A 23,274-nucleotide genomic window follows, 5' to 3' on the forward strand; every position below is an offset into this window, starting at 1 on the left:
CAAAAAAAGTTGCTAAAACAGATTTCTGTAACGAAGTCGTGTACTACGAATGGTACGCCATGTTTGTTATGGTAGATTCCGACGTCGGAGAAATGAAAGGACGATGAATTTGTCTAAGCTAAAGTAAACTAACCTAACCTAACCGGTAAAATTTTACTTTCGACCATTGGAGGAATATAGCCATACAAAAGCTAAGAGAGTGGTTGAAAAGCCCGCCAACGTCTCTCACGACGAAGACCAGCCGGATGATATCTAATTTGCAGGTAATGATTTATTAAACACAGGTTAGTTTAGTTTAGACAAATTTATCGTCCTTTCATTTCTCCGACGTCGGCATCTACCATAACAAACATGGCGTACCATTCGTCGTACACGACTTCGTTACTAAGAAATCTGTTTTAGCAACTTTTTTATTTTCATTTCCGCACACAAAATTGCATATATCGTTCATGCATTTTAATTTACAAAATTACTATTTAATTTTGTATTGCTATATTCCTACAATGGTCGAAAGTAAAATTTTACCTTATTTTGATTAGTTTTGGTTGACATGTGCAATTAGATGTGGCTAGAACCAGTACAGTAACTTTGGAGTTAACTTACTCTGTTGTAATATTACAAGGGAGACAATTGAAAGATAGAGGTTGCTACATAATTTATTTTTATTAGTGAATTTTGGGTAACAATCATAGAAGTGCATACCTACGCGATATAACAATAAAAAAAAAATATTTCGTAAATTATAATACACCAACATAATATGTTTTTCTTGGTGGAAATAATAATACATACATACATATACCAAGGCCTTTTCCCCCTTCCAAGGGAGGTAGCCAAAAAGGGAAAGGCATAAAAACACTCCCACCCATTTCATCCCTAAATACACTCCACACCCCTCCCACCCTCCCTCTCATCTGAGCACCTCCTGGATGACGGGTCATCCCTGCACCCTGCCCACCGCCCTGGGTCAGAAGCAGTGTCGCAAGACACAGCACATCCACAGCAAGGCCGCTTCATTTAATCGGCGACCCCCCCCCCTCTCTGTCCCCCCTTGCATATAAGGAGAGGACGGGGAGAAATCCCTTCGGGCTGCATCAAAATTTACTCACACATACTACCCCACCCATTCCTCCTCATGCAATCACAACATCATCCATATACAACCATTCTCCACTCACCTCTGTCTTCCGTCCTCTCCCTTCCTTCCTCAACAGACATTCCCCTCTTCCCCAAAGCCCCCTTCACCCCATCCATCCACCTCATCCTAGGACGTCCCCTCATGTTCACTCCCCCCACATCTGCCTTCCATACCTCTTTTACTAGTCTTTCTTCACTCATTCTTTCCATGTATCCAAACCATCCTAATATTCTTTCATCAACCCTATCTCCCAAATCCTTTTTCACCCCTGTTCTCCTCCTCACCTCCTCATTTCTCACTCTATCCAGCCTAGTAACCCCCACCATACTTCTCAGCACCTCATCTCAAACACATTCAAACTCCTTCTCTCTTCTTCTCTTATGTTCCACGTTTCTGCCCCATACAGTGCTGTTGGCACAATCACTCCTTCATACAGTCTCCTCTTCACATCCATTCCCAAATGTCTATTCCTCATTACACTCTTTAATCCACCAAGGCATTTACTCGCTTCTCTCAATCTACATTCTACCTCCACCTTCACTCCACCTTTTCCTGCTACACTTGCACCCAAGTATCTAAAACTATCCACTTCCTCCAGTCGCTCTCCCTTAATGTTCACTTCCAGTCTACTGCCACTTTCACCCCTTGTACATCTCATCACCTTACTTTTACCCACATTTATCTTTAGCTTTCTTCTATCACATACTCTCCCAAACTCTGCCACCAGCTTCCTCAATCCCTCCTCTGACCCTGCCACAAGCGCAGTGTCGTCCGCAAACAACAGCTGGCTCACCTCCCACTTTTCTCCATTTTCTTTAACCATCTCCAATCCCTGACCCACTACCCACTACAGAAACAAACGTAACCGCTGCTTCTCAGCACTGTTGCTCCATTTTACGAACTAGTTTGCTAGATGGACCAGATCTCTGCATCATGGCTGCGTAACGAAGAAAAAATTTCTGTAGTTCTTTTTCATTTCAAATTGCTTATGGTAGAACAGTGCAATTAAATAGTAAATGAAGACTGAGATAGTTCATGGAAATAATGTATTATCAAACAAGCTTGCCTCTCGCTATGTAGCGTAATCAGCTCATTTTTGTTAACAATTCGTTTTATGCTATCTAGCACTACAAATCAGTATGTCACGCCGCCAACTGCCGTTCTGTATAACGGAGTTTCCACAATATGTCCAGCATATTTTTCCGTTATGTGAAATCTTAGCGATTTAGGACAGTCGGCAATAACAGACAGTTGCTAGTCCCAATTAATACGTTTTAACGAGATTGCACACAGCTCCTATTTGTACATTTTATATATTTTATCATTACATTACGTTCAAGGAACTTGTGATATTTTGGGCATTTATTCGTCAGTGGAATGTTAAGCAGTGTGATCAAAACTCACTTGAAACATTGGAAGAGACAGTACAGTCAGGAGTAAAAGTTTTGACCCGCACAGAGTTTTTCATGATACAAAATTCAAATTATTCGTCTCACAACGTTCTTTTACTCGTGACTGTACATATCATGGCAAATAAGACGTTACCCCTACCGTAAGATTCAAGAATATTGTCCTGCATTATATGTGTGAAGTTCCGATCTCCTATAGTTGACAGTAATCTCTATCATGCTGTACTCTTACAGAAATATTCATATACTGATAGTAATGACAATAGTAAATATAATAATAGTAATAATAATAATGGTAATATCAGTAATGATAATGGTCCTAATTAGTGATGCTCTTATCTACTTGACCAATAGGTATCCCATCTATCTATATACCAATAGGCTTCTTCCCTCTTATAAAGGAGGTAGCCAGCCAAGGCATGCACCCATCCTGACCCATCACACTCCAATCACCCATATCCCTTTTATTCTAGCCAGCGGCGGCGCCAGGAATTTTTTGTTGGGGAGGCTAAGGGGGTGCTGAGCAAATTTGGGGGGGGGCTAATAGTAATAAGATAATACACATATATTATCCTCATTTCAGAAGGGGATGGGGTTAATGGTAGGGCTAGCACTGATGGCTGACAAATCTTTAGCCCTGTCAATTAAAAATTCCACTTAATAAAATTATTTCAATGAGTGTTTTAAATTTTCAATTTGCTTATTTCAGTTGGGGGGGCTGGCCACTTTTTTGGGGGGGCTAAAGCCCCCCCCTGGCGTCGCCACTGATTCTAGCTCCATGTATATGAAGGGTCATCTGCCTCTTGCCCACTGCCTGGTTCAGAAGAAATGCAGGAAGACACAGTACATCCACAGCAGGGCCAGCCACTTCATATAAATGTCAATTCTCCCTCCTCATGACCTTGTGCAAAAATAGAGAAGACAAGGAAATCCCTTCAGTCCGCATCAATTTATATTCTATTCACCATTCTCCACTCACACTTGTCTTGCATTCTCTCTTCCCTGCCCAACATATATTCCCCATTTACTAAAAGAACCCTTCACCCTATCCATTTTATTCTTGGTCTTCCCCTCAAGTGCACCTCATCCACCTCTACCTTCCACACTCATTTTTGCTACTCTTTCATCATTAGGTGTTTTTTTTTCCAATTATTATCATCATTATTGTTGTTCCAGTTTTCTTAATTGTCTATGCCAATTTTGAAGGTAACCTACCACTGAACTTGAGCATAAGGAATACCACATGAACATTATTTATTTTGAAAACAACAAAGTTAAGGTTTTATTTAACATATAGTTTCATGATGTAAAAGAGAATTATGTTATAAAAGATAGATTGATATAACATACATATGCATACATATACCAAAGGCTTTTTCCCCCTTACAAGGGAGGTAGACATGATATAACATAGTTTGAATAATCATTGTAAAAATATTATTTGCTGAATTTTAATAAACAGAGTTATGGACCAAATGGTCTCTTGTTGGCATGCTCTGCCTTTGTAATTCTTTGAGTAAACTTTAGAATTATTTTTCTCAGAATGTATTTATATGACATTGGCCCATCTTGATCTTGGCAATAGAAATACTGCCTTAAAGGATGTCATTGGCAAACTACATTCTAACCCTTTTACTAAAGAATGGCTGTCACAGAGATGAATATGGTAATGAGGCAGTAACCACAATAATGCCACCCACTATGGAAAGGGTTATTTTAATGTAGAACTATTTACTAATTTTATTTTATTTTTTAATTGACAGAGACAATGAATGTTTCCACTGTGTTCGACTGCTGGTTCGAACAGTCAATGTCATAGAGAAGACAGAGAGTGAGTATGAATTTCTATATTTCTCCAAAGTTCTTCACTGTTGGGATGCCCCCCCCCTCCAACACCTGTGTAATTGCTGTTAACCAGACCAGTCATTAAAATATCAATTGCTGTCTTGATCTTCACTGTCTGGAAACCAGAGGCTTCAGAGTGACTGACAATAGTTATCAAACTCCTCCATAGATATCTCTAGAATGAAACTCTGCTGTATCTTTTGTATTATTGTAGGATTATTTCTATGCCATCAGCTCATAGCAGCAGCCATTAAGAATTTTGTTAGCTATTTCTCTTCATTGCTATGGATGTCAGTATCTTTTTTTGACAATGTGTCAAGGAACTTTATCAAATACTTTGTTTATGCCTGTTGCCACAGTGACTTTTCTGTCTGGTAGTGCTTTCTTGTTAAACCCCTCCACCGTTTGTGTGATGTTTGTGAGAAATGTGCTAGTGGAGTGTGCTGATTTGGGGAGACAAACAATTTAGTTATGTTTCTTTCTGCAATTAGTCTTTCTGTCAGGTTTGGATATGGTGGATAATAATGAAATTGGCATGCAATAGTAAACCCTAATATCCCCTTCACTACCAAGTAAAGATAAACAGCCATTAGTCCAATGGAAGCCAATAAAAGAAAAAAAATTGCCCACTTTGAAAGGAGTCATTGGCATAACCATGATTAAATGGAGTGATTTACTTTTTCTATGAAGCTTTTAGTTTTGGCTTACTGATATGTTTCTAACTTCTTTATTTATTCTCTTCGTTTATTTAATTATTTATTCATCTATTTTCTGTTTGTTTATTTAATTCTTCTAATTTTATGTTCTTTCCTGGCAGCTGGTTGTGTAACCTTCCCAGAAGGCTATGCACCATCATTGGAGGATGCCTGCCGTGGCCTGGACAATACTCAGGGCCTCACTACAATGTTCAAGGAAAACCCAACACCCAAGAATTGCCGTTCAGCCCTTGAGGGTGTGTGGCAGTTTGCCTACCAGAACCGATTCAGGTAGGAATCCTACAATGGCTTGTGCAAAATGCAAAACTTTTGTGAAATATTCATAATTATTGGAAATGAATAAAGTGCATCTGACCAGATTGAAGACATGTTTAGATTAAGTCAGTACAAAAAGGAGTATATCTGTTTTTTTTTTTTTTTTTTTTTTTTTTTTTTTTTTTTTTTTTTTTTTTTTTTTTTTTTTTTTTTTTTATTGCAAGCCATAGGAACCAAAGTAATTGGCAAGCCATGAAAGTTAGCAAAGATTTGATATGTACAGACGCTCTTCAACTTACGTTTTCGTTACATTCTGAACGGCCGAACTTAATTGGAAAATGAACGTAAGATGTTACTGTACTATACATCTGTAAATTCTATTACCATATCTTATAAAACACCCCTAAATCATTATTTATACACATAACATTGTAAAATGATAACATTAATTTCAAATAAATTAAATTTAAGCAACATAAATTGAGATGGTGGAGGAGGAGGAGGAGGCAAGGCATGTTCAGTTTGTCGTTTGTGCCATGTAAACAATGGACGCAGCGTCATGCGTAAGTATCGTTTGAGCAACGGAGAGCGCGTTAAACTAAAAAATTCACTCAAAATACATTTTTTTTTTTACTATTTTTTTTTTTTTACAGTCGGTTCAAATGTAAAATCGAAAAAACGTAAAACGAATGAACGTAAGTAGAGGAGCATCTGTATATACCACGTGCCTCTCCCCCTTATATGGTAGCCAGCCAAAGCATTAAAGTTGGGTGTTTTCCTTGGTGCATTCCGCTTTAGTTTGGCCATGGTTAGTGCTCCCAAACTATTAAAGCAATATAGGTGCTGGTGGCCTATGTGGCCTACAAAATTTTTCTTTGGTATAGTATGTGGCCTACTGGACTTTTATTTTGGTAAGAACCTGTCTCTTAAGCTTTAATAGTTTGGGAGTGCTAACTGCGGCCACACTAAAGTAGAATGCACCAAGAAATGCACCTAGGAATACACCGAGGAACATACCCAGCTCTGCAAAGCATACACTCACTCCCACCCTTCCACTCCCATCCACCACCCATTTGTCCTCTCATTTTAGCTCCTCATAAATGGTCATTTTTGTCTCCCACCCACTGCCCAGATCAGAAGCAATGCAGCAAGACACAGCACATCCACAGCAGGGCTGGTTCATTTATGTGACTACCCTCCCTCTTCATACCCTGATGCAAAAATTAGATAAGATGGAGAGAGATCTGTTCAGGCTGGATCAAAATATCATCCATACACAAGCATTCTCCAATCAAATCTATACCCTGCCCTCTTCCTTCCCTGCTCAACAGATATTCCTCTCATGTTCAAAGCCCCTTCGACCCCATCCATCCATCTCATTTTTTATTGTCCCCTCAAGTTCACTACATCCACCTCTGCTTTCCATACTCTTTTTGCTAAATTTTCTTCAGTAATTCTTTCCATGTGCCCAAACCATCCCAATAATCTTCCATCAGCCCTATATGTTAGCTCCCTTTCCACCCTTGCCCTCCTCACCTCCTCATTTTTCATTCAACTCATCCTTGTAACCCCCACCATACTTCTCAGACACTTCCCCTTTATATCACTCTTAGATTCCAAGTCTCCATTCCATACAGTGTTGTAGGCACAATCACCCCTTCATATAGTATTCTCTTTGTATCCATTCCCAGATGCCTGTTTCTCATGACACTTTTCATTACCCCAAGACATTTACTTGCTTCCTTCACTCTATAGTTTACCTCCACCCTTACTCCATTTCCTGACACATGTGACCCCAAATTCTTAAAACTGTCTACTTTCTCCAGCTTCTCTCCTTTAAGACTTACTTCCAACTCACTGCCATCCTCTCTCCTTGTACATCTCATCATCTTTCTTTTACCCACATTAACTTTCAATTACCTCCCTAAATATACTTCCCCAGACTGTCACTAATTGCCTTAGACCCTCATCTCACTCTGCCACATGTCCAATGTCATCTACAAACAACAACTAGCTCTCTTCCCACTTCCCTCCACTATCTTTAAATATCTACAATCCCCTGCCCATCACCCTCACATTCACCTGTACCACCCCATCTATGTACACATGGAACAGCCATGATGACATGACAGACCTGGCCAAGCCCTACCATCGCCTCAAACTCTCACCATTCCCAAACGTTTATTTTTACCATTCCCAATCCTAACACAAGCTCTACTACTCCCATAAAAAACAATTGACTGCCCTTAACAGCTTTTCTCCAATCCCATCTATCTGCAGTACCTCACACAGTGTCTGCCTGTCTACCCTGTTATAAGCCTTTTTCAAATCTGTAAAGGCCCCCCGAAAAAAACATTAACTTTTGCCACAAACCTCTTGCAAATCTGCCTTGCCACAAAATTTTTAAATATGCATCCTCTACCTTTCCACAGTGCTTTTCATTAATTATTCCTCTTGTTCCTCTCCTAATCCTCCCAATTAAAACCCTCCTATATGCCTTCCCACTGATGCTCAACAAACTGATTCCTCTAGAACTATTGCATTTGTTTTTATCTCCTTTTCCTTTGTAAAATGGAAATATATAATGACTCTTCCAATTCTCTGGCACTCTCTCCTCCCTTAGACACATATAAAAGGACTTCACTAGGCAATTCACTATAACCATATCTCCCTTTTTCAGACACTTTGCATGACACTCATCCAACCCAGGTGCCTTACCAGTTTTCATAATTTTTAAAGTTTCTTTTGCCTCATCTTTTTGTAAATCTCTCACTTTCCTTTCACATCACTGTCATTTTCTTAGCACCTCTCACTGACATAATTGATCCCTCTCAAACCTCCACAATCAACAACTCTACAATAATTTAACCATCTTCCCCTTACAGCCTTCACTTCCATTAACATCTATCCATCTACACCTTTTACATTTTCCCATTTACCTGACTCAGCCCCCAAGTTTACAAAAAAAAAAATATATATGGCCCATATTAGGGGAATGATTACATGGTTATACATATAAAGTCACTAGTGTAGAGACTTATAGGACATCATTTATCAATATTAGAGTGAATTTTCTACTCGTGTAGGAATGAGATACTTTTTTAATTTTTACTGGTTCTCCTTTCTTCTGCTTTCTTGAACATATCCTTTACTGGTTTTAAGGCTGTACCTCTCTCTGTTCATATCCCCTTATGGTGGGGAAAAGAATACCACCAACATGTACCTGCATGAGTTATGAAAGGTGACTAAATGAGGATGGAGTTAGGGAACTAGGCATCCCTCTCTCTATTTTTTTTCTGCAAAGACTTGAGGCACAAGAGGGTCTAGGAAGAGGACTTCAACCAGAACCCTAGTAATAGGCAGAGCTGGGTGCGTTACCGCTGGACAGGTAGTGCATTACCAAAAAATCTATATATGTATATGTATACACATTTTATATACATATATATGTATATAATATGCATTGACAGAAATGCACCCCAGATTTTTCGGTAATGCACTACCTGTCTGGCAGTAATGCTCCCAGCTCTGGTAATTGGGTCATTGAATATGTGCGGATGTGGTGTTTGTGAATGTTAAAGGGAAAAGACTGGTGAGAAGAAAGCTGGAATGAAACAAAAAGCAGTGAGTGGAACAAAACTGAAAAAGGAAAGGACAAGTTGGAGATTGGAGTTGTGGTAGGTAGGGTGTCAGAAGTGGTGAGAAAGTGGATGGAAGGAATGGCACTGTTGGTGATTGATGAGATGATAACCGTGTGGTAGAGTGGAGGGGAGCATCATCAATGATGACGTGGGTGAAGGTGAGATCAGAATGGGAAATATAAGAATTTGTAAATGCATACGACTTTGGGAGCGAGAAAAGTTAAGAAAAGAGAAAAGTATTCTGGAGTAATTTAAATGAATGTGTAGGGAGATTTGGGAGGAATATTAATGTAGTAGTGCAGGTTCTTCGCCATTATAAAGGAGGTAGTGAGTCAAGGCACACACCTACTCCCACCCATTTCATCCCATCCACCACACATTGCTTCCCTCTCATCTTAGCTCCTCATGGTTAAAGGTTCATTCCTGTCTATCACCCAGTGCCCGGGTCAGAAGCAATGCAGCAAGACACAGCACATACACAGCAGGGGTGCTTCACTTACATGGTGACCCTCCCTATATTCAAATGAAATCTGATAATTGCAAACCAACTTTTCAATTATATTTAAAGTTATTTCATACTTCCTTATGTGACCATTCCATCATGGATCATAATTGGTCTATTAATATTTCTTGAATTATTCTTATTGAAACTGTTCCTTTGTACATACATATACCAATGGCTTTTTACCCCCTTATGAAGGAGGAAGCCAAGTCAAAGGCATAAATTCACTCCCACCCATTTCATCCCCACATACTCCACTCCCATTCACCACCCCTCCCTCCTTTTCTTGGCTTCTCCTGGATGACGGGTCATCCCTGCATCTCACCCACTGTCCTGGGTCAGAAGCAATGTAGCAAGACACAGCACATCCACAGCAAGGTTGCTTTATTTAATCAGCAACCCCTCCCCCCTCTGTCTCCTCGTGCAGAAAAAGAGATGGGTAGAAATGTCTTCAGGCTGCATCAAGATATCATTCATACATACTCCCTCACCCCCGTCCTCCACCCACTCCCTTCCATGCATCACATCATCATCCATACACAACCATTTTCTGTCTTCTCCCTTCCTCAACAGACATTCCCCTCTTTCCCAATGACCCTTTTACCCCATCCATCCATCTCATCCTTGGTCGCCCCCCTCATGTTCACTCCCACCTCTGCCTTCCACACCTCTTTTACTAACCTATCTTCACTCATTCTTTCCATGTGTCCCAAACCATCCCAATACTTTCATCAACCCTATCTCCCAACTCCCTTTCCACCCCTGCTCTCCTCCTTACCTTCTCATTTCTCACTCTATCCAGCCTAGTAACCTCTAACATACTTCTCAGGCATTTCATATGAAACACATTTAAACTCTTCCTCTCTTATGTTCTATATTTCTGCCCCATACAGTGCTGCCGGCACAATCACTCTTTCATACAATCTCTTCTTAACATCCATTCCCAAATGTCTATTTCTCACTACACTTTTTAAACCCCCAAGGCATTTAATTGCTTCTCTTGATCTACATTCTACCTCCACCTCCACTCCTCCCTTTCCTGCCACATATACACCCAAATATCTAAAGCTATCCACTTTCTCCAGTCTCTCTCTCTTAATATTCACTTCCAATTTGTTGCCATCCTCTCCCCTTGTACATCTCATCACCTTACTTTCACCCACATTTATCTTCAACTTCCATCTTTAGCACACCTTCCCAAACTCCGCCACTAACTTCCTTAATCCCTCCTCTGATCCTGCTACAATCGCAGTGTCGCCAGCAATCAACAACTTTCTCATCTCCAATTTTTCTCCATTTTCTTTAACCATCTCCAATCCCCAGCCTATTACCCTTGCATTTACCTCTTGCACCACCCCGTCCATCTATAAATTGAACAGCCAAGGCGACATAACACATCCCTGGCAAAGTCCCACCTTTACCTCAAACCACTCACTCTCTCCATTTCTCTTGACTGTTCTTAACAGCTTTCCTCCTATCCCATATATCTGCAACACCTCCCACAGTCCCTTCCTGTCTACCCTATCATAAGTTTTTTTTAAATCCATAAAGGTAAAAAAAAAAACATCCTTACCTTTTCCTAAAGCTTTCTCACATACTGCCCTACCACAAAGATTTGATCCACACAACCCCTAACTGTCCTAAACCCACACTGTTCCTCACCAATTACTCCCTTTACTCCTCTCCTAATCCTTTCAATCAAAACCCTTCCATAAACCTTCCCAACTACACTCAACAAACTGATCCTTCTGGAACTGTTACATTCACACTTCTCCCCCTTTCCCTTGTAAAGTGGAACAATACAGGCACTCCTCCAGTCCTCTGGCACTCTACCCTCTTCTAGACAAACATTAAACCTCACCAGCCTGTTCACCATCACTGTACCTCCCTTTTTTAGACACTTCACATGACACTCATCCAACCCAGGTACCTTACCTGCTCTCATCATTTTGATAACTGCTTTCACCTCATCTTTCCTTATTTCTCCTCCATTTTCCTCATTCATCACTTTCATTATCTTAGCACTTCCCACTCCAACTACCTTCTCCCTATCCTCCTTCACATTTAGCAACTCCCTAAAATACTCTGCCCATCTTCCTCTTACTGCTGTCTCTGTCATTGTCATCTCTCCATCTGTACCTTTTACCTTGTCTTCTCTACTTGATACATCTCATACTATTTTGTAACAATCCATGAATGCTCATTTCTTCTCTTCTACACATCTTCCTCTTACTGCTGTCTCTGTCATTGTCATCTCTCCATCTGTACCTTTTACCTTTTCTTCTCTACTTGATACATCTCATATTTTTTGTAACAATCCGTGAATGCTCATTTCTTCTCTTCTACAACTTTCTTTGCTTCATCATTCCACCACTCACTACCCTTCCCTCTATTTCCTCCCATCCTCCTTGTTCCACACCATATTTACACACCTTGTGACTCCCTCCTTGAAACATTCCCATTCCTCCTCCGCTCCTAGTTCTGCTCTATCCTTCTGGCCCTCCCACTCTTCTCTCAGCTTCTTGTACTCCTCCTTTTCTTTCTCATTTAAGCAGTTTACTTCAAGCATCTCCCTTTCTGTCCTTTTCCTCTTTTTCCATCTATTCTCCACCACCAACTTACTTTCCACCAAAAAATAATCCGATATTCCCCCACTCTCTTCCCTTAGGACATGTACATCCAAAACTTTTCTTACTCTTCTCTTGGTTACCACTATATAATCCATTAAAGCCCTGTCTACCACCCTTCCATCCACCACCCTCTCCCATGTGCACATATGCTTGACTTTCTTCCTAAATACTGTATTAGCTATCAACCCTCTTTCTAGATGCACCATCATCATCTCTCCACTACAATTTTTCCTGGAACTCCACACTTCCCAACCACTCCATCTATTGGGTTGTCTCCTACCCCTTTACTCCTCTCCTAATCCTACATGGACATTTCTCCCTAATCCTATATGCACTCATTTAATTCTATCCAAAAAGCCTCCCTCTCCTCTACACTCTTCTCATTACCAGACCCACAATTACAAAGACATTACAAAGACCCACAATTCCCAGTTTCACCTTCATCCACATTAACCTTGAAACCTCCTTCCACTCCACCACACGCTTAACTATCTCTTCATTTACTAGTATAGCCACCCCTTCTCTCCCTTGTCCTCTCTTCACTCCTGACACCCTCCCAACTATATTCCCAAACTCAAATTCAACCCACCCTTTCAACTTATTTTCACTCAGTGCCAATACATCCATCTTTCTTCTCACAAACATACTGCCTATCTCTTCCCTTTTACTCTTATCTGTACCACATCCATGCACATTAAAAGAGACCCAAACCTTAGAATTCTGGTTGGAAAACTCCTCCCAGACCCTCTTATCCCTTCATTTGTTTTAGGAATGTTCCCTTTGGGGCTACAGAGAGAAGGATGCCAAATCCTATTCCTGTCCCATTTTTTTGTTGCCTTTTATGACTCACGTGGGAATACTCGGTGGCAGTATTCTTTCTCCCCTACCATAGGGTTTGGCAAAAAAGGAAATGAATATTCAGAGAAGTGGTACAGGACAGTATTAAGAGTGGGGGAACAGGATGTCAGAGGGACAATTGGAGTATAATAAAGTAGCATCATTTCTCTATGAAGAGAGACTTCCTCTATCACAGACAAAATGATGTGTGGCTCTGGTCCATAGGGGTGCCCTATATAGACCCAAAAGTATCGGATGCATGTTACTGAGTAGCTATTAACCCCACAATAACATATAGCCAATACCCTAGACAGGGTATTTTCTTCTGTAAAATATGTAAAATTATTCAATGGAGTGGTGATGATCTGTGAAGAGGTACTGATGGAATACTGTAGTGTAACTCAATATGGACTCTGTACAGGGTAAAGATTTCTCAAAGGATAAATTAATTAGATTTTGAGCTACGAAGCCCCCTATAAGGGGTATTGACCTAGCCTTCTGATAGGGAAGATTGTGACATTAAATTGATTCAAATAAAATTGCCTGCATCAGCCAAAATAATGGATTTGTAAGTAAAAAATTCATCAGAATCTCTGCCATGTTGAAATAAATGTAGCTGTAATGCAAAATCTTACTCAGTGGTACTACTTCCTCTGCAGCTTTACTGGTGAGTGTAATGATCCAGGGCAGCAGGTGAGGTCTTGTCAGGAGCCAGGCAATCAGTTTCTCATTGCCAATCAGAAGTTTACCATCACATACAAGAAGTGCGAAGGAATCAAGGAATCATTCAATGGCGGTGAGAACAAAGAGAGTTCTGTACCCCTATTTTCCCACATTTTCTGGTGGATACCCTATAATTGCTCATATCAAACTCATGATTTTAAACTTCAACTATTATTCTTTTCTGCTACCCTCCCTAAATCACTGCTTTGCCATCTACATGACCCCATCTCTTCAGTGGAATATTGTCCAAGGAAAGAAGCACAGGTTATTGCCACCAAAATGTCATGATTCTTTCTGCAGTAATGGGGTTCTTGAGCCTGTGTGATCAGTCCCATCCTGCCTCCATTACAGCTCACATTCCCTCCACTTTGTTCACTGTCTTTGTTTTACCTCTTCCTCCCGCTGTGGTAATGAACTTCCTTCACTTTGGGGATTGGGTTTTCCTCTTATCCTCTGTCTTCACCTCCTCCCTTCCCCTTTCTCCTTTCCTTTTCCTTTCTTTTCCCCCTCCTCCCCTTTCCTCCCCTCTCCTCACTTTTCCTCCCTCTCGTCTTCATATGGGGTATGGACCATGTGTTTTATGCAGTCATTATTTTAGGGATTTTGTGACATCCCTATAGTCCAGGGTTTCTCCACAACTTTTTAATCATTGGAGACAAATATCCACTTTGGGGGGGAAAAAAAAAATGCATATTGTTTTTAACTTCTATTATTCCTCTGTTCTGCTGCCCTCTTCATATCTCTCCTTTACCTCTTCTGTGGCTACACCTCTTCAGTGCCATGTGGTCCCTACAGATGGTAGTGCTGTTTACTGGTAACAAAATAACTCTCCTCCCCTCTCCACCACCTCTTCCTCCTGCTGCAGTATTAAATTGTGTTCACTGTTTTGATCCCTCTTCTTTCTCCTGTTGCAGTGTCGGAGTTCCTTTGCCTGGGTGACTGGTTTGTGGGGAAGAACCACTACATTGCGGCATCTAACACAAAGGAATCCCGTAAAGATGAGAAGTACCGCTGCTTTGTCAGGAATCGTGATGATGACAGATACATGGGTGTTTCCATCACTCCTGAGTGCTCTGTCCTCAAGACCCCAGAGAACAGTCCTGCTAGGTTCCGGATGACACCAGGTGGGTATTGGAGCAGTAGCTGGGATGGGATGAAATGGGTGGATGGCAATATGATGTGAAATAGGATGGAAAGGGATGGGTCTGAAAATTATAATGGGTTAGGGCTTTGTTACTTGTGACAAGAAGGTGAGTTGATGGTGGTTCAAACCCTGCCACCACCGAATTGAACCAAGGGTATGGTTCATTGAATTCCACACTACAAAGTTCTCTGTAAGGGACACCATTCTAGCCTCATGATAGGGGGAAGTTTTGTGACATTGAACCAAATCATTAATCAATAATAAATATGCATAGCAAAAATTACCTTTCTCCTTATAAGAGGGATTGCAATAATAACAATAATAATAGTAATACATGCATGCATACATACATACATGTGTGCATACTTACATATTATATTTTTAAATAAACATCAAAAGACCCTTTTCTCCATATAGGGTGGTAGCAAAGTCAAAGCATACACCCACCCTTCATGCATCCTAAACCCACCCAAAACCCATTTGTTGTCCATTTTATCTCAGCTCCTTGTGGATGGAAGGTCATGATAACAATAAAACACACACACACATGGGATAAGAGAAACACAGGGACATGGAAAGAAACTAAAAAAACGTAGTTATAGAAGAAATCGGAAGAACAGTTTTCCACACAGTGGTGGACACTTGGAACAAACTGGACCAAAAAAAAGTGTGTACAAAATCCATTCACGAATTTAAGAGCAAACTAGACACTGCGAGATACAAAGGCGGGACACTACAAGCATAGCTCCCCATCCCATAAAATACAACTAGGCAAATACAAAAATGGGGCACCATGAGCATAGCTCCCCTTTCCATAAGATACAACTAGGTAAATACACACACACACACACATATATGTGTGAAAATACATGGGTCTTATGCTGGTTACACTAAGGTAGCTTGACAAAGGGAAGAGGGACTAAAGCAGAAGGGATACGTCAGTGCCACTGTGTCATATGCCTTTTCCAAGTCCATAAACGAGGGTTGTATCAGTGGAACATGAATGTAGGGAAAATGTGTTAGTTGTGGTTTGATGGAAATTAAAGGATTGTGGAAATGGAGAGTTGAATCAATAATAAAGGCTTCACCAACATTATTACCTTCATTACCATTGCCATCGTCTTTACAGAGAGGTTTCTCGTATAACGTTGATTTTTTTTATTTCTTTATTTCTTTATTTATTTTTATTTTTTTTTTTTTTCATTTATTTATTTGTGGGTCAGGGATTGGAGATGGTTAAAGAAAATGGAGAAAAGTGGGAGGTGAGCCAGCTGTTGTTTGCGGATGACACTGCGCTTGTGGCAGGATCGGAGGAGGGATTGAGGAAGTTGGTGACAGAGTTTGGGAGAGTGTGTGATAGAAGAAAGCTGAAGATAAATGTGGGTAAAAGTAAGGTGATGAGATGTACAAGGGGTGAAAGTGGCAGTAATCTGGAAGTGAGCATTAAGGGAGAGCAACTGGAGGAAGTGGATAGTTTTAGATACTTGGGTGCAAATGTGGCAGGAAAAGGTGGAGTAAAGGTGGAGGTAGAATGTAGATTGAGAGAAGCAAGTAAATGCCTTGGTGGATTAAAAAGTGTAATGAGGAATAGAAATTTGGGAATGGATGCTAAGAGGAGACTGTATGAAGGAGTAATTGTGCCAACAGCACTGTATGGAGTAGAAACATGGAACATAAGAGAGGAAGAGAGAAGGAGCTTGAATGTGTTTGAGATGAAGTGTCTGAGAAGTATGATGGGGGTTACTAGGCTAGATAGAGTGAGAAATGAGGAGGTGAGGAGGAGAACAGGGGTGGAAAGGGAGTTGGGAGATAGGGTTGATGAAAGAGTATTAGGATGGTTTGGACACATGGAAGGAATGAGTGAAGAAAGACTAGTAAAGGAGGTATGGAAGGTAGATGTGGAGGGAGTGAACATGAGGGGATGTCCTAGGGTGAGATGGATGGATGGGGTGAAGGGGGCTTTGGGGAAGAGGGGAATGTCTGTTGAGGAAGGACGGGAGAGGACAGAAGACAGGGGTGAATGGAGAATGGTTGTATATGGAATATGTTGTGATGCATGAGGTGGAATGGATGGGGGGGGTGAGGTAGTGTGTGTGAGCAAAATTTTGATGCAGCCCGAAGGGATTTCTCCCCGTCCTCTCCTTTATATGGGGGGGGCCGGAGAGGGGGGGTCGCCGATTTAATGAAGCGGCCTTGCTGTGGATGTGCTGTGTCTTGCGACACTGCTTCTGACCCAGGGCACTGGACAGGGTGCAGGGATGACCCGTCATCTAGGAGGTGCTAAGATGGGAGGGAGGGTGGAGGGGTGTGGAGTGTTTTCAGGGATGGAATGGGTGGGAATGATTTTATGCCTTTTCCTTTTTGGCTACCTCCCTTGTTAGGGGGAAAAAGCCTTGGTATATGAATGTATGTATTCATTTATTTATTGCCTCTTTAAATGTTTGATCGTCAGCCATGGCAGTACATTGGTCAACGTCGTCATCATCACGACCATCACTATCATCATCTAGTAAGACATTTTAAGATGGTATGGAATTAATATAATTAATATCAAAGTGTGTTTTTTAAATAATTTTAAAAAGTAGCTCTATTGTTAGTTATTATTTATTTTAATTTGGTAATATCTGTATGTGGTAGTGCTTGAAAATGAGCGTCAGAAAGAATCATTTTCCCCACTGCTTATCTTCAAATCCATAGTTTTTATTTATTCATTTATTATTATTATTATTTTTTTTTTCGCATCCGACCTAGATATGGACCAAAAGGTCTCCTGTCGGCATGCCCCACCTTTGTAATCCTTTGTAAGAAATTCTAATAACCATCTATAAACAGTTCATATGAACCACCCTAGAATTGTGGTACTCCCCAAGGCAGGCGTAGCTCCTCTTGGGGATCGGTGCCACCTGCGTAGAGCTGATGGCCAGGGGTGGTTGCTGCTATTTGGCCCCCAACTCTTGGGGTTGGGGGGTGGTCCCACGACGTAGACGCTGCAGCTCCAGGACCGGATGACCGCATTGTGAACAGCTGCCCAGGATGTAACACTTCACCCCATACCATACAACACATAATGGAAGACTGCATTATACACAATCATGCACGCAAACAACACAACATACACTCTATAAAGGATTTGTGGGAAAACCCAGTTTCAGCAGTGGCATTCCTTGGGGAGACGGGACTGCTCGGACAGACAGTCTAGGGAACGACAACAACAACAACAACAACCACCCTTGAATACACCTCCACAGTATGGTTCCCAACAATCAGCAAATCAAACACAAACAACTTACAAGCACTGCAGAATGTAGCACTAAGAGTTACTACATGATGCACCAAAACCATCCCTATTGGAAACCTACATAGAAACTAAAATCCTCTCAATAGAACATCACATAAAAATGACAAGAATACAATTCTACCCCAGAACCCTTAACAACACACACCCCTCACTTAGACCAGCGACAGAATGAAAAACAGCATACTACTTAAACATCTACCTCAACCTGCCACCTAAATCACACAAAACATCCACACAGACACAAATTAACACTCAGATAACTAAACAAACCCTTCAAGAAAGACCACATAACTCAATAATCCAGCAATAACCCCCTGATACAAGTACCACAGAAAAAACCCTAACATACCAAAGAAGAACCACACTAGCACGCTTGTGCTCACCATCTGTTAATGAGATGGTAACAGCACACAATAGCCCTGGCCACAGATTCAAACTGCCCCAGATGCAGTCACCACACAAAAGGCATGCACCCACCCTTCACCCACCCCACACCCATTTATTCCCGTTAAATTTTTTTTTAGTTTTTTGTGGATCAAGGGGGCATCCCTGCCACCTGCCCACTACCTGGGTCAGAGGTAATGCAGCAAGACACCACAGCAGGCCCCAACAGGTGGAGATGGTTTACCCTCACCTTTTCATTTACATGGTGGCTCTCCCTCCTTGTCCTCTCATGAATAAATAGTGAAGACGAGGATAAATCCCTTCAGGCTGCATCAATTTATCATCCATTTACAATCATTCTCCACTCACACCTATTTCTTGGCCTCTCCCTTCCCTACTCAATAGACATTCACATTGTACCCAAGGCCCCCTTTAGTCCATCTATCCCATTCTCTGTCTTTCCCTCAAATTCACCCCTTCACCTCTGCCTTCCACACTTGTTTTGTTAGTCTTTCTTTACTCATTCTTTCTATATTCGCAAACCATCCCAATATTCGATCAACCTTGTCTACCAGCTCTCTTTCCACCACTACTCTCAGCCTCACCTCCTCATTCTGCATAACCCCACCATACTTCTCAAATGCTTCACCTCAAACACATTTAAATTCCTCCTTTCTGCCTCCCTTATATTCCCAGTTTCTGCCCCATATAGTCTTTTGGCACAATCACCTCCTCATATACATTAGTCTTTTCTTTGCATCCACCCCTAGATATTTGTTTCTCATGACACTTTTCATTCCCCCAAAAAATTTTAACCTCCACCCCTATTCCTACATTCCCTGCTACATGCGATTCCAAATACTTAAAACTTTCTTTTTTTTCTAGCCTCTCCATTGCCACCCTCAGCTATTGTATATCTCATCACCTTACTTTTACCCATGTTTACTTTCAACTTTCTCCCAACACATACCCTCCCAAACTCGATCACTAACTGCATTAGGCCTTCCTTTGACTCAGCCACAAGCACACTGTTGTCAGCAAACAACAATTGACATGCCTTCCACTTCCATCCACTCTCACTAACCATCTCCATTCCCCTGCCCATCACCCTTGTATTTACCTCCCATACTACTCCATCCATATACATATTGAACAACCATGGTGACATAACACAACCCTGGCACAGCCCCACCTTCACCTCAAACCACTCACGTCCATTATTCCCAACCCTAACACAAACTCTACAACTCACATAAAAGCTTCTGACTGCCCTGAACAGCTTTTTCCCTATCACAAACATCTAATAGGAACTCCAGGGATAACAATGGTTTATTGATCAGAGTGACTTTAAGGTATTAATTTTTTACAGTAAAGTACCAGGTGGTTCAACATGGGTGCCTCCTGCCACGGAACTTCTCAGGGGAATGGATCAATACAGCACACACAGAGGGAGAGGTGACCATCAATGAAACCCATATTGTGGAGACAACCCGTCCTGATGTTGGGCGGATAAGAAAGACAATCTATGTGTGCCGAGAGCAACGTGATAACCGCTATATGATGGCCAGACTCAACATTGATGGCTGGTAAGCTAAACAAGATTGTCTTGTTGTCAAAATCATAGGTTCATTGAAATTGCTTTGTTCTAGATTTGGAGACCAAAAAAGTCTCCTGTTTGCATACTATGCTATCAGACCTCATCCAACACAACTTCACCATGCACAAAATTTCACATTTATACAAATAGGTATATTCAGGCATTTGCCAAACACAGCCATGATTCACAATAGCATGATTTGAATAGCCTGCTGGGTCATGTTGTGCACCAGTGTCTGTAGAGGGTTTGGGAACCTAACCATGTCACAATCTGGCATGTTGCTTTTGATTTGATTCAATCAGTGTTATGCCTGTAGTTAGATTTTTTCTTACACTGGATATAAAATAAAGGCGAAATGCAAAGTATAACTTCTTTACTTACATATACATATACCAAGGCTTTTTTCCCCTTACAAGGGAGGTAGCCAAAAAGAAAAAGGCATAAAATCATTCCCACCCATTCCATCCCTAAAAACACTCCACTCCCCTCCACCCTCCAATCTTTGCACCTCCTGGATGACGGGTCATCCCTGCACCTTGTCCACTGCTCTGGGTCAGAGGCAGTGTTGCAAGTCACAGCACATCCACAGCAAGGCCACTTCATTAAATCGGCGACCCCCCTTCTCCATCCTCCCATGCATAAAAGGAGAAGACAGGGAGAAATCCCTTCGGTCTGCATCAAATTCAGCTCACACATACTACCTCACCCCCATCCCCCCACCCATTCCACCTCATGCATCACAACATCATCCATATACAACCATTCTCCATTCACCCCTGTCTTCTGTCCTCTCCCGTCCTTCCTCAACAGACATTCCCCTCTTCCCCAAAGCCCCCTTCACCCCATCCATCCATCTCATCCTAGGACGTCCCCTCATGTTCACTCCCTCCACATCTGCCTTCCATACCTCTTTTACCAGTCTTTCTTCACTCATTCTTTCCATGTGTCCAAACCATCCTAATACTCTTTCATCAAACCTATCTCCCAACTCCCTTTCCACCCCTGTTCTCCTCACCTCCTCATTTCTCACTCTATCTAGCCTAGTAACCCCCATCATACTTCTCAGACACCTCATCTCAAACACAAACTACTCCTCTCCTTTCTTATGTTCCATGTTTCTGCTCCATACAGTGCTGTTGGCACAATCACTCCTTCATATATTCTCCTCTTAGCATCCATTCCCAAATGTCTATTCCTCATTACACTTTTTAATCCACCAAGGCATTTACTCGCTTCTCTCAATCTACATTCTACCTCCACCTCCACTCCACCATTAGCCACATTTGCACCCAATTATCTAAAACTATCCACTTCCTCCAGTCACTCTCCCTTAATGCTCACTTCCAGTCTGCTGCCACTTTCACCCCTTGTACATCTCATCACCTTACTTTTACCCACATTTATCTTCAGCTTTCTTCTTTCACACACTCTCCCAAACTGTCACCAACTTCCTCAATCCCTCCTCCGATCCTGCCACAAGTGTGTCGTCCGCAAACAACAGCTGGCTCACCTCCCACTTTTCTCCATTTTCTTTAACCATCTCCAATCCCTGACCCACCACCCTTGCATTTACCTCTCACACCACCCCATCTATGTACAAGTTGAACAGTCAGGGCGACATAATGCATCCCTGACGAAGTCCCACCTTTACCTCAAACCACTCGCTTTCTCCATTTCTTATCCTGACACATGCTCTACTACTCTTATAAAAACTCTTGACAGCTCCTAAAAGCTTTCCTCCTATCCCGTATATCTGCAAAACCTCCCATAGTGCCTTCCTGTCTACCCTGTCATAAGCCTTTTCTAGATCCATAAAAGCCAAAAAGACATCCTTCCCCTTTCCTATAGCTTTCTCACATATCTGTCTTACCACAAAAATCTAATCTACACAACCTCTACCCATCCTAAATTCACACTGTTTCTCACCAATTACTCACTCTGTTCCTCTCCTAATCCTCTCAATCAAGATCCTCCCATAAGCCTTCCCAGGTACACTTAACAAGCTAATCCCTCTGAAACTACTACAATCACACTTGTCCCCTTTTCCCTTGTAAAGTGGAATTATACAGGCACTCCTCCGGCACTCTACCCTCTCTCCAGCAAACATTAAATAACCTCACCAGCCAGTCCACCATCACTGTACCTCCTTTTTTTTTTAGACATTCTGCATGGCATCCATCCAGACCAGGTGCCTTACCTGCTTTCATCATCTTGACAACTGCCTTCACTTCATCCTTCCTTATTTCTCCATTTTCCTCACTCATCACGGTCATTTTCTTAGCATTTCCCACTGCAACTATCTTTCCCTCCCTATCCTCCTTCACATTAAGCAACTCCCTAAAATATTCTGCCCATCTTCCTCTTACTGCCTTTTCTTCCATTATCAACTCTCCATCTTCACCTTTTACCTTTTCTTCTCTACTTGATTTGCTCCTCTTCCTCTCTTAATTTCTTTCCACTGGATATAAAATAAAGGCAAAATGCAAAGTATAACTACTTTACTTACATAATATAAAATATGTACAGAGGGGGACTTACAAGATATGAGGGATTTGAACAAGGGCACAAAAGTATTGGCACAGCACACAACCCTCTTTTTATATGTGGGACACATACAATTGCCATTGGCAGGTGCCATTTTGCTGTATCTATAGACCTAGTCTATATTCCTATTTACCTGGTTTCACATGATCCTTCCACTTCTTTATTTTTGTGTGAAGAAGGTTTACAATTTATCATTTGCTATCTGAATCTTGCTAAGAACTAAATACGATTTGTGATGGCACTACTTCCCTATGCCATCTTTGTTGTAGTGATCCATGACCTCATGCTGCAAATCGCTCCATTTGTGTACTCCTCCACCATACTCTGCAGCAATTTTCCTGTAAATGGTAATTTATCATAAGACACAATTTTATAGTCCTATATCTCATTAACCAGCTGAAGATAGCCTAGTAGTGGTTGAATCCATCATCAATTTATGTATATTGGCACCATAAGTTAGCTAGTTGTATATCTCTCACAGGGATATGTGGACTAACATTACATAACTTACATAAGCTACTGTGTGACACTTAGCCTTAAGTTCAGTAAAGTGAATGCAAGATTGAGTTGGAGAATGAGGTTAGAAGGTGTGAGGCAGTGGATGGTAAACA

General features: G+C 41.4%; 1 protein-coding gene across 5 annotated transcripts in view; it reads left to right on the forward strand.

The window, feature by feature from the left end:
• udt (protein undicht) overlaps positions 1–23,274 on the forward strand; it is a 56,858-nt gene that overhangs the window by 13,156 nt on the left and 20,428 nt on the right. For 3 of the 5 annotated variants that reach the window (XM_076179493.1, XM_076179496.1, XM_076179495.1), the window contains 6 exons: positions 4,311–4,378; positions 5,210–5,378; positions 13,633–13,769; positions 14,611–14,820; positions 17,293–17,349; positions 19,892–20,108. In XM_076179493.1, the coding sequence (XP_076035608.1) occupies positions 4,311–4,378; positions 5,210–5,378; positions 13,633–13,769; positions 14,611–14,820; positions 17,293–17,349; positions 19,892–20,108 (858 nt within the window). Of the gene's footprint in view, positions 1–214; positions 264–4,310; positions 4,379–5,209; positions 5,379–13,632; positions 13,770–14,610; positions 14,821–17,292; positions 17,350–19,891; positions 20,109–23,274 lie in introns of those variants that run through there. The other 2 variants (XM_076179497.1, XM_076179494.1) reach the window with 2 other exon arrangements.

Source organism: Oratosquilla oratoria, chromosome 42, assembly GCF_046742065.1.
Source record: "Oratosquilla oratoria isolate Oo_2021 chromosome 42, ASM4674206v1, whole genome shotgun sequence".
NCBI lineage: Eukaryota > Metazoa > Arthropoda > Malacostraca > Stomatopoda > Squillidae > Oratosquilla > Oratosquilla oratoria.